The following is a 17,498-nucleotide window of genomic DNA, read 5'->3' on the forward strand; positions in this document are numbered from 1 at the left end:
TACTCATGTTCACACCCCTGTTTTGATACTGTACTGCAGTGATGCAAGATGTTATCATGGGGAGAAACTGGATTGGGTGTACAGAGAACTTCCATGCATTTTGCAACAACTTATGATTCTATAATTGTTACAAAATAAAAAGTTTTTTTAAAAAAACTCCATTCTCAAATAATTCCTTGATTACTAGGAACCAAACAAACAAACACGACACTGAAGTTCTTTATAGAAAAGTTAGGACGAAAGGGGTAGAGGTCTTGTTTGGTTCTAGTCCCCCTGGTTCCTGTTATGAGTTGAATCAGGCCCCCGCAGTTTATATGTTGAAGCCTTAACCCCCAGTTACTCAGCATGTGACTCATTTGGAAATAGGGCCTTAAAGAGGGAGCTGAGGTTACATGAGATCATATGGGTGCATCCCACCTCAATCTGACTGGTGATCTTGTAAGGGGAGGAAATTAGGACACACACAGAGACACCAGACATGTGCACACCCAGGAGGATGACCACATGAAGACCCAGGAGGGGAAGCCGGCATCTGCGGGCCGAGCGAGGTGGCCTCCGGGGGAGCCGGCGCTGACACCGGGGTCTTGGGCTTTCAGCTTCCATAACTGTGAGAAAATAAATCTTCCACTGCTTACGCCAGGGGTCCCCAACCTCCAGGATCTAGTGCTGATGATCTGAGGTAGAACTAATGTAATCATCATATTTCTATAATATTTCTATTTCTTATTTATCATGTTTATATTACTTAACTTACTTATATATTTGTATTTATTATCATTTTATCTATATATTATTCTATCCTAAAGGAAATCAGTCCTGACTATTCACTGGAAGGACTGATGTTGAAGCTGAAACTCCAATACTTTGGCCACCTGATGCGAAGAGCTGACTCACTGGGAAAGACCCTGATGCTGGGAAAGATTGAAGGCAGGACGAGAAGGGGATGACAAAGGATGAGATGGTTGGATGGCATCACTGACTCAATGGACATAGGTTTGAGTAAACTCTGGGAGTTGGTGATGGACAGGTAGGCCTGGCGTGCTGCAGTACATGGGGTCGCAAAGAGTTGGACATGACTGAGCGACTGAACTGAACTGATTATTCTATTAACATTTCTATTATTAAAGAACACAATCAGTGTAAGGCATTTGAATCATTTTGAAACCACCCTCCCCCAACTGGGTTGGCAGAAAAATTGTCTTCCACAAAACCGGTCCCTGGTGCTAAAAAAAAAAAAAAAGGTTGGGGACCACTGGTTTAAGCCACTCAGTCTGTGGTGCTACCTTATACAGTCCGGACACGACTGAAGCGACTTAGCAGCAAAGCAATACAGCACCCAAAGCCTGCATGCCTCATTCACCTGGTCCTGCCCCCGAGTAACAAGCCCTCCAGCCTTGGCGTCATCCCTCATAAGGAGGGAAACAGCGGCTGAATATAGGAGGAAACCGAATCAAGTAAGGATCAGAGGTCCTAGCACAGAAGACCCACGTTTTAGGTGCCCTTCCCTGCCCATGCGAGGCTGGCACTCAGCAGCTGCGGGGCGACCAAACACGGACGAGGGGTCGCCACTTCCCAAAGTGGACCCATAGGGCAGACCAGAGCCAGCGCGTGGAACATTGTAAGGAGACGGATTTCCAACACGACATAAGGGCAATTTCCCAATGGTGATCGTGGTTCCAATGGAATGAACAGCCAAGTGAGAGTATATCATCCACAGTTCTGGAGAGAGGTGAGGGGAACACGGAATCCTCCGGCTCTGATCTGCACCCATCGATAGTCAAAGCACCATGAAACAGGGCAAAAGCCCTTCCAGACCCTGGACGTGCACTGTTAGTCAGGACTCCCGTCTCTCTGCTCCCAACTCCCCATTCCAACTGAATCTGCGCCTTTGGATTTGAGACACCCAGCGCTCTTCTCACCTTTCTGGCACCTCTGATTTTTCCCTGAGAGAGGCTTCAGGCTGTCTTGAGGAATGCCCTCACATGCTCCCGACTCCCTGGAGCATCCCCCAGCCCTCTGTCCCCTGCCCTACCCACCTCAGCCCTGTCCCAGATATACCAAAACAAACGTCACTCTCAGATCCTGTGCTCAGGCCCATTTATTATCTTAGGCAAGTTACTTAACCTTTCAGAATCACAGTTCACTTGTCAGCTTTGTTTTATAAGAGCAAAACTTAAAAAAAAAAACACCATGTTCAATGATAGAGGGCATTTAATATTATTGTATAGATCCACAAGGGAATATGATGTATACAGAAAGATCATCATTGAAGAATATTTAATGACACAGGGAAATGTTTAAAAAATATTGAGAGAGAAATACAGTAGCAAAATATGTTCATGATAAAAACCTCTTCTGTGTGGAGAAAAGCATAACAGTGCAGAAAAGGAGGATTTTATATAAACATAAAGCTAAGAGTAATTATTCTTAAATGATTATTTTTCTATACTTTTCACAGTGAACATGTAATCCTTTTCAACTAGAAATAAAGTTATTAAAAAAAACAAACAAACCTTACCACTCTCCTTAGGAGCCTTTTCCTTCCTAAAGAGGCAAAAAAACAAGGCACCAACTGATTGACATAGCAACTTAATGAAAGGACCCATTCCATTAGCCTACTTACTGTTGCCAACAATGCAACAGGCTGTGTCTGAACTTGGTGAAACAGAGTAGCTAAGAAAGCTGAGCTCGTGGAAGGTCAGAACATGGGTGAGTAGTAGGAGCAGCTCCCAGAGGTCGGCTGGTGGACCCCACTCACACCCCCAACCCACACGGTCCCCCCACCACTCTGTTCCATCAGTCCCTCTGGGGAGAGAGAGCGCCACGTGCCACCCTGGGTCCCCCTCTGGCTGGGCCGTGAGACTTGGCTCCACACTGTGTGGTCCTGAGAAGTCTGCCAGCAGAGCGGTGTCCCCGTTCATCGGGCTTTGTCCCCTGGTAATGAGTTCCCCTGGCTCCCTCCCCAGGCTGGGCAGGAGCGGCCGCAGAATCGTGCCAGGCCTAGAAGCCCCTTGTGAATGACCATCAAGGAATCCGGGAGTTTGGCAGTAATTCAGCCTCAAGAGGCTGGAGCAAACAGTCACTTGGGTAGAAACTATCAGCTTGATTCGAGATGGAACGCTTCCCTTTTCCCCTGGCTGTAGGGGTCTAGGTCATAGACGGGGATGTCCTGACGGCACCCAGCTGGTGACTCACGATACAGGTAACCCATTGTAAGTCATCAATGCAGAAGCACACTACTGCAGAAACATAGGATTTTGTACAACCAAAAAGCTAAGAGGGATTATTCAAGGGGTAGGACTTGTTGCCTGTGGCTGGACCGATGCTGACACCCCTGGGGGAGGAGCAGCTGTGAACCGCCTGTGCTTCACATGTGCAGGGTTTAAAACCCTTTCAATCCCCAGTTCACACTCACGTCAGGCCTGTGATCAGATGGCTGGCCGTGGGCCTCTCAACAGGTCCGCAGGGGCAGAACCAAGAGGCACACAGGCTACTCCACCCTGACGGGTGATGGGCATCCATTGACACCTACCTTCCAGGGCCAGTCCCTTCAGACTGTCCTGCTGCAGGGAGTTAAGACGCCATAATTCATACCTATCCCATTCGGTCAGCTCCCCTAAATACTTCCAAAGCCAAATTAAACAGCTTCAGAAACTAGCTCCCTCTTAACAGGAGATAAACGCCAAAACAGTCCCATGGTCACAAACATGTTTTATGACTTGTACAGTAAATGATCGGATCAGTTATGCTCTGCGTATGCATGGCCTTCTTAAACTGTTCCTGGAGAATTCCAACCATGCAGGGAACAAAAGGCCACCTATGGAGGCCAATCTGTGCAGAAGCTTGCTCTCTGTTGCTCAAAACACAGACCCAAGAAACCAGCTCACAAGCACTCAGGAAGGCCTGCTCACAACCCTGGACTGTCATGTCTTGGAATCTGGCCAGACGCCACCAAGCTGCCCACACACCACACAGACACACTCCCAACTCTGGGAATGCTAAACTGTCAGAGAAGAAAAGAAGGCCCAGCTAGAAATCTGGTTGAAACATTCCTCCTACTAGAGAGTCACTGTAAATCCCAGAGAAAAAGTCTCAGAACTAGAGAAAGGCTGTGCCTGCTACAGTCAGCCCTATAGCCCAAGCTTCCATCTCTCACAAAACCGAAATGAGTCCATATCCTAAGCTTGACCTATGAACCAGGCCCCATCCGTACTGGAAAATGCCTGACTCATCAGGGTAATGGAGAAGGCAATGGCACCCCACTCCAGTACTCTTGCCTGGAAAATCCCATGGACAGAGGCGGCTAGTGGGCTGCAGTCCATGGGGTTGCTAAGAGTAGGACCCGACTGAGCGACTTCACTTTCACTTTTCACTTTCATGCATCGGAGAAGGAAATGGCAACCCACTCCAGTGTTCTTGCCTGGAGAATCCCAGGGATGGGGGAGCCTGGTGGGCTGCCATCTATGTGGTCACACAGAATCGGACATGACTGAAGCAACTTAGCAGCAGCACCATCAGGGTAAACGACCACAAGAGGACGCTGAGCATGCAAGCTCCAGGCGTGGGCTCCAAGCAGAGGTCATCCACCTCACCTGTGGCTTCAGGAGAGATGCCAGGGAGACATTTTTCTACTTGATTTCATCATGAGACACAAGAGTTCAGCGTTTCGCTCCCCTTTTCCTTCTCTGGGCTCTGATTTATCTACTTGCTGTTACTGCTACCAAAATCTCTCTATCCTGGGGTACCAGAGTGATATCAGTCAAGTCAGAGTCCAGTGGCCTGGCTGGACCTGGGGAGACTGTTTTGGCTACAGGCTGTGGCCCATTCCCTGGCCTGCAGAAGACTCATGCTGGAGGGGTTTTCACTGAAGCCTTAAAAGCATCAAAATGCAAATGATTTCCTTAGACCCCTCTCCCCACTGCGCCCACCTTCAGACACAATTACGGAAACCCCTAAGCACAGGGTGGAGAGACTAGCCATCAGTCCTTTGCGTTCCACAGATAGGCTGTGACCAGGCCCACAAGCTCTCCACCCTTTGAGGGGGAGATGCACTCTACCTTTCTACTCTAGAGCCTGTTCACAGAGGGTTAAGACGTGCGACGTATGCATTAGATAGAGTCATCTACCTCACAGGTAGGACACGAAGTCACCGAGGACAACCAGCATTCAGGGGTAACTGCCTTGAACCCTCCTGTCTCAGAGAGCCTGGGCAGTGTATGGGGGAAACTTGGCAGGTAGGAGGCTTTCTGACCAATTCTGTTCAAGTTCTAGTTTAACCTAAACCTCCATATTGTAATTAACTTTATGCTCCAAGGCACACTGCTTTCGGGAGGCACAGAGCTTCTGCACGTGTTGGTAATTTATTTCACTTTCTTCCCAAAGCTTAAGCACTCAGTGACTGGGGTCAAATCATAGAAGCTAACAGATGGTGGGAGGCAAAACTAAACTCAGTAAACAAGAAAACGGAGATGCTCGGCAGGCCAGCCCTTGCCCTACAAATGATCATGTGACAGTGCCCAGGAGCAGTGACTGAGAAGCTCGTTTGCTGTAAGTGTAATTCAACCCCTGGATGTTTCTTAAACCCAACGCTGGCAGATGGTTTCCATCCTTCCAGTATAAAATAACAGAAGTCATTGTAGCACAAAACAAATGTTTTCAAAAGTTCACACATACCTTATTTCTTCCCAAATATCCGGTTCTAGTAAATAACCCCGTTACAGGCGAAAAAAAATAACACACACACACACGCAGTTACCAACTTTGAATAATACCAAATGCTGGGCATATGCAATCACTTTTATCTTTGAGCTTCAATAAGACAATGACCAGGAGGTCATTTTGATGATTAATAACAGGGGTTTCTAATGTGTAGACCCCCAAGGATTCCTTGGTGGCAAATACCAGGCCGCCCAAAGTCCAAACACACACACACAAAGGCAGATAAATATATATATTTAAAACTCCCCTCAATCTCCTCCTCCCCCTTCCCAGGCTTGCTGATGCTCACGCACAGCAGAGGTCAAATTCTGCTGCACCCTGGAGTCACCTGCGGAGCTCTTTAAAAAATTACAAGTCCAGGCTGCACCCCAAAGACCCCCAGAATTTTCTGGGGTGTGCAATTCAGGCATCAGCATTTTCCCCAAACACCCCTAGTCTGAGAATGAAAGCTCCGGACGAAACTTTAAGCTCTGGGGCCCCAATTTCCTTCCTCTGTTCACACGCCCTGGCCCTGGGTCCCTACACCGGGAATCAGCCACAAAGGGAACCGCGGCCCCCGGGCGCTGGCGCAACTCCTACCTATGTAGAGCGAGGAGTCCTTCCTCCGCACGTGGTCGTCGATGTAGGAGACGCCCAGGGGCTGCACGGGGGTAGCACCGATGCCCAGAAGCACCTGGGCCCCAATGAGCAGCAAGTACATCATGTTGGTGGCGGTCCGGCTGCGGCAGATGAGGTCCGGGTCGGGGCCCTGGTCCCCGCCGGAGCCGTTGGCGGCGCAGACGTCGCGGCCCTCGGCGCCCCAGCGGATCTCGCCCGCCTCGTACTTGTACTGGTGAGTCAGGAACTCGGGCAGCGCCGACAGCAGCGCCCCCAGCGCCATGACGATGCCGCCGCAGCCAATGAGGCGCGGCCGGTGCCCGCGCGCCCCGAAGTAGCTCACGAAAAGGATGAGCGCCAGGTTCCCGATCTCGAAGCTGCTGGCGATCACGCCCACGTCGGCACTCTGCAGGTTGAACCTCCGCTCCAGGGTGGTGAGGACGCTCACCTGTGGGGTGCAGAAGGCAGTCTCAAGGCCCGTGCTGATGGAAAGCCCCCCCTGGAGGCCCCCTTCCCGCCGCGCAGCGCACCTGCGCATCCTAAACCCTCCCACCGAGCCTGTTGGTTCGCCTTGTTTTGATCACCTGTGCAAGTGCTTTACACCTTGAGTCCAAAAACCGTTTACTCAGCATGCTAACCGTTCATTCCTGGGGGCTCAGACGGTAAAGAATCTGCCTGCTATGCGGGAGACCTGGGTTCAATCCCTGGGTCGGGAAGATCCCTGGGGGAGGAAACGGCTACCCACTCCAGTATTCTTGCCTGGAGAATTCCATGGACAGAGGAGCCTGGCAGGCTACAGTCCAAGGAGGGGGTGGGGGGTCGCAGAGTCGGATACGACTGAGTGACTAACATTAACATTAACCCTAATTAAACAGTTAAAGAATTAACTTTCCCACGGGCAAAGAAGTTTTCCTTGGCATGTTTCCATCCTGCAAGATTCTGCCTCTACGCATAAGAACCACCTCCCTGCCCCACAGCCGCCCCCTTTAGGGCTCGTGAAAGTGCAAGTCACTCAGTCCTGTCGGACTCTTTGTGACCCCATAGACTATAAAGTCCATGGAATTCTCCAGGCCAGAATACTGGAGTGGGTAGCCTTTCCCTTCTCCAGGAGTTTGGTGAAAGTCTTAAAAGGCACATCTTTCACAGACTGTCTCGCAACTACATCCTATCTCTCAAGTCCATGCTGGAGGTATAGGACTCTTGGGCTTTTTACCAGGAGGTAATTAGCAAAGCATATTGAAGGAAATAAAATTACAAAGAGAAAAAAACCTAGGGTAAGCAAAATGGACAAGCCAGATTAGCTCAGTAGGATAATCATTAGCTCTTCACTTCCTTCTGGAAATTTCCAAACACTGGACATTTCTCTCAAGGCCATCAGGTAAATATTTTCCTGACTGTTCTGTGCACTCCAGCTGTATCGAGTTTCCTTGGGTCAAACAGTTTGATGACTTTCCCCACGTTTGCATCCTTGTCTGCGCCTCATTTGTTTAACAAATGTCTACTGAATATCTGCTGTTGGCTTCACAATGCCCAGGACACAAGACAGAAACAGGAGGAGGACAGATCTCGGTGCTCTGTGGCGACCTAAATGGGAAGGGAATCCCAAAAGGGGATATGTGTGATTCACCGGGTACAGCCGAGACTAACACAGCGTTGTAAAGCAACTATACCCCAACACAAATAGAAACACAGGAAACAGGAGGGAGGGTTGACCCCTGGCCTCAAGATGCCCCCCGAGCAGGAAGGTAGATGTGCATGCTGGGTACATGCTACATTCATGATGCAAAATCACGTAGGAGGGTGAAGAGGAGATGCATTATTTTAGGGTTCCTTGGAGAGAAAACGCAAATAGCCTCCCTGTCCTGCTGTGTGCCGTTTCCAGCTGGGTAGGAGGACTCCCTGTGATGGGAGCCCTAGCTGGGCAGGGAAGAGCACTCCAGGCAAACGCAACGGGGTGAGCGGATGCCGCGTGGCATGACTGCATGGCAGAATGGAACATACGGAGTGGAAAGGTCGGTTGGTAAACAGACTATACGGAGTCTCAGAAGCCGCCCTAGAGGAATCAGACAATCCCAGGCAGGGTGGTGAAAAGAACGCAGAGCCTGGGGCGGGGGCCGCTGGCTGGAATCCCACCTAGGATCTCCTTAATTAGCTTCAGGACTTTGATCAACTTACTTAACCTCTCGAAGCCTTGATTTCTTTGGAACAGGAATAATAATGCCTGTCAGGCAGGACAGATGTGAAGATGAGACACAACAGTATGAAAAGTCCGTCAGCACAGAGTAGCCTTTCCCTACACGTCCGGGGAGGCGGGGAAGCAGAGGCGTGCAGAACTAAAGCTCGGGGGCCGTCTGTGACTCTCAATCACCTTGGGCAAAGGCACTCCATGCTTTCACTGTCCCATCTGTAAAATGGGGATAAGGATGATGCCTCTGAGAGCTGGTGCCAGGCGTAAACACTTGTATGAATAAACGCTAGGTAAGGGCCATCCGCAAGCATGGTCACCATTTATCCTTGGGGCTGCCCAGGTGGCGCTAGTGGTAAAGAACCCACCTGCCAATGTAGGAGGACGCAGGAGATGTGGGTTTGATCCCTGGGTGGGGAAGATCCTCTGGAGGAGGGCATGGCAACCCACTCCAGTAGTCTTGCCTGGAGAATCCCATGGACAGAGGAGCCTGGCAAGCTATAGTCCATAGGGTCGCAAAGAGTTGGACACGGCTGGAGTGACTTAGTGTGCAGCACGCACATGTTGGGACCAGCAAAGTGCTAAAAACACGAGTGTGACTCAGGTACGGTCAGCATGTGGAGGATGGATTGAATGGGGACTACAGAAGTAACCCCCGCAGAAAAAGAGGCTGGGCTATTTGTTATTGAGACAAGGGAGCAGAAAAGGTCAGTACCGTGGCAATGGAAAGGAACAAGAATATCCGAGGCAGATATAACATCTTTAGGGAGATTGGGCTGCCTCTGAGTGCTTGAACGTGTGCTGATAAGGAAAGGGAGTAATAAGAGTCAGTGGATCTAGCCTTCCTCCAAACATATAAACATGTGCACAGGTGTCAGCATCCCATATGCACAGCCTCTCTGCAATGTCCACACAAACACACCTGTGCTCATTAACATACCTCCATTCCACCCACATCCAACCTTTTCCGCACCAGGGACTGGTTTTGTGGAAGACAATTTTTCCACGGAAGGGCTGGGGGAATGGCTTCAGGATTATGATTCAAGCACATTACATTTATTATATGCTTTATTTCTATTATTATTACATCAGCTCCACCTCAGATCATCCATCATTAGATCCCAGAGGTTGGGGAGCCCCTGCTCTATTCTATTTACTTTTATTATTGAAAAAAAAAAACAGTAGCCCAGTAATTCCTGTTAGCCTTCTTTCAACCCCACACATTTAAAGAGACTCCTTTAACCCAGGGGTTTCCAATGCTACCTTCAGATTGGATGCAGCCAGGAAGCACTTAAACATTTTAGATGCCAGGTCCCTCTGAGTTTCCAAGCCAGGGAGCTGGGATTTTGTTAAAGCCCTCTGGATGCTTCTACCTGGGTTAGCACGGCACTAAGGCAATGACACAAACTACCGCAACCTTTCTGTCAGCCCTGGGCCTGGGGTGTGCTCTGCAGAGCAGGGCCCAGGGCTGTGCAGGTCCCTGTTCATGACCAAGGACTGGACGGCTGTGTCACCCTCCTTCGTCAGCATTCCCATTCTGATTCCTGTTTCTGTTGTCTTTCTACTCAAATCAAGGCCAGCTCACAACTCGTGCAGCCCGAGCTATAAGTTAGATTGTTTTTCAAGCACCAAGTAGTGGCCATGTTCGAGAAAGTTTCATGATTCCTGGTCTCATTAAAATGGCTCTCAAATGCTCCCAGAGATCTTGACCAAAGGTCTGGACAAGTGAAAAAGAAGGTTTCATTTAGACCCTTCTTTCCTTTGTAACAGGCTTCCCAGGTGGCTCAGTGGTAAAGAATCCGCCCACCAATGCAAGAGACACAGGTTTGATCCCTAATCCAGAAAGATCCCACGTGCCACAGAGCAACTAAGCCTTTGGGCCACGACTACTGAGCCTTGCTCTAGAGCCTGGGAGCTGCCACTGCTGAGCCCATGCACCCTAGAACCCGTGCTCTGCAATGAGAAGCCATGGCAGTGAGAAGCCCAGGCACTGCCACTGGAGAGCAGGCCCCACGCATCGCAACTAGAGAAGAAGCCCGCACGGCAACGAAGACCTAGTGCAGCCAAAAATGTGAAAAATTAACTAAAATAATAGAAGGCAGTAACAGAAGCAGACACGTGTGGGCAGCATCTCCTGGGTGGGCCTCGAGCAGGCTGGTGGGTCTGCAGCCTGGTGACCCCCATCTGGGGAGGAGAGGGCAACAGCAGCTGGGAGGAAGGACAGGCAGGCATGAGCAGAAGGTGTATTTCGTTTCTGCCATGAGGCTTCATGACATCCGTCCTGGGGAGCAGATCTGAAATATGACAGCCGCTCCATTCTAGCAGGTGTGCCCTGTCATAAAACATCACACAGGTGTGGACGATAACGATGATATATGGGTGGCAAGGCAGAGGCAGCTGTGGGCAAAGCAAAAAGAACCTGCTCTTCTAGAGAGCGCGGGGGCCCACCCCTGCAACTCTTGTCCTGCCTCAAACCTGCTCCTTGCAGAGCGACCCACAGGGGAGACATTGGGAGCGGAAACACTGACCGAAACCGCCCACCCTGGCCAGGGACCACAGTGACCCTCTGCAGGAGGTACCTTGCGACAGGAGGTCCTGGCAAGGAACACGGGACTAACGAGCCACTACCGAGAGGAAGAATTCCGGAAGGTCCCACACATCCTACCAACCTCCAGGATCCTCCTCATCAGAATCCGTCCTGGCTGAGGGCTGCACGAAGGACCCTGAGTCAGAATGAGGGGCCAGAGACGAGCTGCAAACTAACCCCACCACCATGAAACCCAGACAGGGGGCGCCGCGTGGCAGGACAGTGCTCCTGGGTTCCCTTCCCGTCCTGCTCGCCACCCGGGCACCCCTTCCCAGTAAAGCCTCTTGCTCTGTCAGCACATGTGTCTCCTGGGAGACTTCATTTCCAAGTGCTAGACAAGAGCCCGCTCTCCTGTCCTGGAAGGGGGCCCCCACTCCTGCAAGAAGAGGAATAGTAGGGTCCTGACCTCCTTGACCCTGTGACCTCTTCAAAGCCTCATGGACACCTCTCTGAATCTAGAGTTAAGCTATACAGATATTCTGAAAAGACACTTTGTGGCTCAATGATGTCAGAGGCCAATGTCTTCACTTATTTAAACCATATTTTGGAGAAGTTGAACTATTAAGCGTGCACAAGGCCGTAAACCCACTTGTGGCTCATAGGTGGCCATGAGCAATCCAACAATGAGGAAGGGGCCTGCCAGCGGCAATGGCTGTCTCCACTCAACAGCTAACAGGTCTGATGGCCATGTCTTGATAATTGGAGATGAAGGAAGCTACAGCAGGAAAAGAGGACGTGTCCTCACCCTGCCCGAAGTAGATACAAAGTGATTATTAAAAGAATGCAATATTTATCAGGTTTCTGCTATCCCAGTTCAAAAACAAACAAAAAAATACACTTGAATTTCAGAATATCCTGGAGCACTGGTTAAAAATACAGATTACCAAACCCTGAGATGAGGCCCAGGAGTCTGAGGTTTTATAAAAAACCCTGGGTTGGGCTGGGGGCGGGGGCGGGGAATCTCTGGTGCCCAGCGGGGGGAGGTATGAACACCACTGACACTCCACTGACACTCCAAGTGTCCCACACCCATGAAAGCGAAAGTGTTAGTTGCTTAGTCAAGTCCGACTCTCTGCAACCCCATGGACTGTAGCCTGATGGGCTCCTCCTTCCATGGGGTTCTCCAGGCAAGAATATTGGAGTGGGCTGCCATTTCCTTCTCCAGGGATTTTCCTTCTTCCGACACAGGGATTGAACCTGTGTCTCCCACATTGCAGGCAAATTCTGTTCTTCCCACATACTTACCATCAATCGAGAGCAACAGTTCTCAACCTTCATTGGCAGCAAAATCACCCGGAGGGTATGGGACTGCTGGAGCCCAAGCTCAGAGTCTCCTCTGACTCAGAGCATCTGGGATGCGTCTGGGAATTTACATTTCTAACAAGCTCCCAGGTGACGTGGATACTGCTGATCTATGGACCAGACTTTGAGAACCACTGCTCCGCTCGGCTCTCTGTCCTCAATAAGCCTGTCTCCCCTCAAGATTAAAAAGCCTGCTTTTTGTTGCTATTGTTTAGTCTCTAAGTCATGTCCTACTTTTTGCAACCCCATGGACTGCAGCCCGCCAGACTCCTCTGTCCATGGGATTCTCCAGGCAAGAATACTGGAGCAGGTTGCCATTTCCTCCTCTGGGGGATCTTCCCGACCCAGGGAGCGAACCCGCATCTCCTGTTTGGCAGGTGGATTCTTTACCACTGAGCCACCAGGGAAGCCCCCACTTTTTTTTTTAAAAGAGATGCCATTTGAAAGCCCTCCCTCATTTCTGGCCCACATCCAGTCTCTCCTCCTCCTATGGGAAAGCCGGGTTGCATCTGGGGAGGCTCACCTCTTAGGGAGTCAAAGGTGCACACTGAGGGGCACTTGCCCAGTGCAGGGAGCCCAGCCCCAAAGGGAGACCTTCAGCTTCCCATGTTCAGAGGAGCCTGGTGGGCTGCAGTCCATGGGGTGGCAAAGTCAGAAATGCCATGAGACAGGAGACCATGGACAGATGGGTCTTTTCTCACCTCTGAAAGGGCCAGGGTTGGCAGGGGGTCACGGAAGAGGCAGCCCAGCTCCCGGAGCAGCAGCTGAAGCCCAGGCTGGCCTGCGTGAGCCCTCCCCCAACCTGTCGGGTTTCTTATTCTGGAGTAGGGGGTGGGGACTAGACTAGAATCATCTGGAAAACACACCAGCACCACCCCTACCCCACCGGGACTGAGACACAATGTGTGAGGCGGGGGCCCAGGCGGGAGTCTGTGCAAGCTCCCAGGTGATGCTAATACACAGGCAGGTGGGGGAGTGTGTGTCGATGCACAGGGCCCAAGTGCAGGGTGCTTACAACCGCGCACCCTGGTCCTGTCGGGGTGGAGCACCGGGGCCTCCAGCTCAAATCTGGCTTTGACAGCACTTGGCCACGTGGATCTTTCTGAGCTGTCTCTGCACCTGTGCAGCAAGGCTAACAATAAGAGCACCATGAGGTCAGGATTCACAGCAGCTGGTACCCACATCCATGGTGCGCATGCGCCGTGTGACTTCCAAATAGAGCCACACAGACAGCCTGCTTGGGGTGGGAAGTACAAGGAATATGACTAAGGTTGAGAAGGAATCCCTGCCCTGTGGGGGTGTAAGACCTGGGGGAGAGGAGGAAGAAAGGGTCCTAACAACACAGCTGGTCTTGCGGGGTCATGCGTTAGAGTGGCAGGAGGCTCAAGGGAACGAGAACACACCTCCGGCTGAGAGTGGAGGAAAGCCGATCTGGGACGCAACAAGAAGAAGCTGGATTTTCATACATGGGCAGGGCGTGGGGAGGCACAGTTTTCTGAGAGTGAAGATCAGTGCAGTGGGGGAGGCACTGAGGAGGGGGAGCTCAGGCTAGCCTGGGGGAAAGGGAGCAGGACACCATGGTCCCTCCTCGGCACATCCTCAGTCTACCTCTCTCTGTAGAAAAGCTTAGCCAAAGAATAAGTTCAATCAGAGAAGTGAGAAAATGCAGAAGCAAAGACGAACAGGCAAAGGAGACCACGTAACAATGGCTTAGTCCGTAAGTGGGGATACCCTGGTGGCTCAGATAGTAAAGAATCTGCCTGCAATCCAGGAGACCTGGGTTCGATCCCTGGGTTGGGAAGATCCCCTGGAGAAGGAAAGGCAAAGGCCTTCACTTCCTCAAGGGCTATAGATAATATTCTGAGCCATATCCTGTGAGCTGTCTAACGGATACTGAAACCCCCGCCACGTGGAAGGAGTTAACTACATGATAACCACACTGCAGCTATGACATGAGCTGCCACAATTCCAAGAACTGGCCTCGAGGAAATGAGAACAAGCTGACCCTGGAAATGAAGACTAACTGCACTTAAAACAATCAAGATGACGCTGGTCAGACCACCGATGACCCACTGCCGGATGACTGTCAGAACTGACTGTGCTGTTTCTGCCTCCCTCAGCCTATAAAAAAGCCTTTGATTGTTGGTAGGGTGGAGGGGGAAATTGGCCTTTGAACAGGCATCCACCCCCCGCCACTACCCCAAGTCACTGGCATCCACAATAAAGCAAACTTTCCTTTCCACCAACCCGGCCTCTTTATCGGCTTTTGAGCGACAAGCAGGTGGACCCACTTTCAGTTACAAGAGCCCTGTGGGGAGATGAAACAGCCTTGAAGACCAGGCTGAGGTTGATCTGGAGGTCACTGGGGAGCCAAGGGAGGTTCTTGAGCAGGAGCCATCCCTCGGAGACACTATCCTGGTGGCGGGGTGTGGGATGGAGGGAGGAGAAACTGCCCCGGCGGCAATTTCAGTGGTGCTGGAGAGAAGCGAGGCTTCCGCAGGCACACGCTGTCAGCCCACAGAGAAGGGTGCCCGTGTGGGGTGTCTCGGGAGCAAACAGCAGCAGAGCCACGGCTGACAGCCTGGGCCCAGGAAGATGGGGCCCAGGAGGACTTTGGGGAGTCTCCCCAGCTCAGTTTGGAGCCCGCGTGAGGGCTGAGAGAGCTGGGGAGAGCCCACGAGTGCAGAGAAGCTACCCCTGGAAGCCCTTCTACTCCAAGGGCCACGGGACATGACTGTCCAGCACCCCCGCCCCCCGGGGAATGTGAGCTGTACTCGCAAACCACATGCCTAGCAGCGGGGCCCAGCGATGCTGAGAGCAGGCGCAGAAACAGCCTGGCTGTCAGCCTCATGCTAAACCGCAGTCAAAGAAAGGCCCCGAGCTCCTGAACAGGGGTCAGCACACTTTTTCCATGAAGAGCCAGGTAGTAAATATTTTCAGCATGTGGACCACTCTGTCTCTATAGTGACTCTTCTACTCTGCCATCTGAGTGCCCGAGCAGCATCCCTGGGCAGTACGTAACTGATGGCCACGACTGCATTCCAAGAAAACTTTATTAATGAAAATAATGGTCTCAGGCCACAGATTGCCAAAGTCCTGCTGGCTTCTCCACCATCCAGTACGGGAAACTGCCTTATTCCCGCGTCTGGCAATAACAAGGCTGGCCATTTATAACAAGTTTGCAAAGTGCTCCTGCTGCTGACATGGAAAAGCCATTCTCGGCACAACTTCAATGCAAGTTTGTTTTCTAAGCCCGTGGAAGGAATTTTCAAGCCCATATCAATTGCTTGTCTGATGGGCCAGGATGTGGTCTCGCAGCAAAGGCAGGAAGGGGCCCAACCGCAAAAGCTCAGACAGTGTCTCCCTACGACGAAGCAGCAGCAGCAAGTACATCCGGGAGGCATGTTGTGTGGTTGTGTTTTCACCTGAACAGCAGCTCCTTGGAGTGAGTCATTGAGGGCACAGGGGAAATAGCTCACACAAGGTAGTCACTTGTGAATTCCAGGATCTGAGGTTTGCAGAACCAGGTATCAGAGGACAGCACAACAGTGAGCCCTGGAATTCCCCTGATGGCAGACAGACTGCCCATCTGTCTCACGGTCAGCCAGGGAAGACAAGCAGTCAATGTTACTTTATTACTTCTCTTTTAATGCTGCCTTTAAAAAAGGTATGTATTTGGCTGTGCCAGGTGTTAGTTGTGGCACAAGGGACCTGTGATCTTCCTTGCAGCACACAAACACTTATTTGCATCATGCAGGATCTAGTTCCCTGACTGGGGATTGAACTCGGGCCCCTTGCATTGAGAGTGTGGAGTCTTAGTCACTGGGCCACCAGGGAAGCCCTATGTCACTTTACTTCTGATGGAATGAATTAGCCCCTTTTTGACCACATAATAAATGGGTGTAAATTTACAACAATAAAATTCTTTAAAAAAAAAAAAAAAAAACAGAATAAGAATTACACAGAGAAACTGTGGTGCAGACATGCCTCTGACCTCCAGCCCAAGCCACAGGCATCAGCATGTTTTGGAAAGGGGTGAGAAGAGGGGTGGATGGAAGACATGAGGGATTTTGAAAGCCGTGCACTAGACATGCATTTAACACGCCTGCAACTCCCTTTCCTGGTCTGTTAACACAGAGGTGATGATTCGTCCTTTGAATCTTGCACATGGTTACAATGAGAAGGAAACACGCTGTACAACGTGACTATGACTGCAGTTATGCCTGAGGTTGCGAATGTGCAACACGGCCGTACCTTTCCTGGAAGCAGCATCCGCCACCCCTCTCTGCACCTGGGGCTTAGTAAGAAACCATCACTTGCCTCTGATCACTCTGTCTGAGACCCAGAGTCCTGGATCCTCTTTCCTTAGAAAGACCTCACTCACTAGCGCCTCTAAGACTTCCTGTGTCTTCTGCATTATTTGCATCTTTCTCAGACCGTTTCCCCCTCTAGTCCCTGTTTCTTGCTTTCTCTCTTCTGCTTACATTCTCTCCTAAAGGGCCCTAAACTACAACAGAGGCATCCTTTTTTTTAATTCTTTATATTTAGTGACATCTTATGTTCATTTAATTCTAAGAGAATTAAATGTGTCATATTTTATGATCCTCTTCTTTAAAATAAAAAACAAAAAACCCCTCTGAATTTGCTTCCTACTTATGAGTCTCACCATTGATTTTTCTCTATAGTTCAGTGGTCCACTGCAGAAAAATGAGGGTTTTCCATCCCTGCTGGGCACAGATAATAGAATTTTCTTTCACTCAGTGACTGAGCTATAAACGTATTATCAGAAATCTTTTGCATCAGTCCTGACTATTATTAATAGTTTAGTACCTTTCACAGGACTTGAGACCATTCTTTGAATTCACAATTTATGTGGTGCCAGGTCTCTTTAGAGAAACTTCAAGAACAATATAAGTTAAATGATTTTCTCAACAAGAATTACATTCAACAAAAAAGTATAGAGGACCAGTCTTAAGAGATTTCCATTTGATACACTAACAATGTACACACACACACTCCCCAGACAGAGCCGTGTTCACTGAATCAGACTCACTACATGCCGAGGGCCTGTGCTTAGTGTTAGATGAGCTGAAAACCCCAGACTGAGTA

General features: G+C 50.4%; 1 protein-coding gene across 2 annotated transcripts in view; it reads right to left on the minus strand.

The window, feature by feature from the left end:
* SLCO3A1 (solute carrier organic anion transporter family member 3A1) overlaps positions 1 to 17,498 on the minus strand; it is a 375,012-nt gene that overhangs the window by 287,300 nt on the left and 70,214 nt on the right. For both annotated transcript variants that reach the window (XM_052659400.1, XM_052659399.1), the window contains exon 2: positions 6,298 to 6,763. In XM_052659400.1, the coding sequence (XP_052515360.1) occupies positions 6,298 to 6,763 (466 nt within the window). The remainder of the gene's footprint in view (positions 1 to 6,297; positions 6,764 to 17,498) is intronic.

This window comes from Budorcas taxicolor, chromosome 21 (genome assembly GCF_023091745.1).
Source record: "Budorcas taxicolor isolate Tak-1 chromosome 21, Takin1.1, whole genome shotgun sequence".
Taxonomy (NCBI): Eukaryota; Metazoa; Chordata; class Mammalia; order Artiodactyla; family Bovidae; genus Budorcas; species Budorcas taxicolor.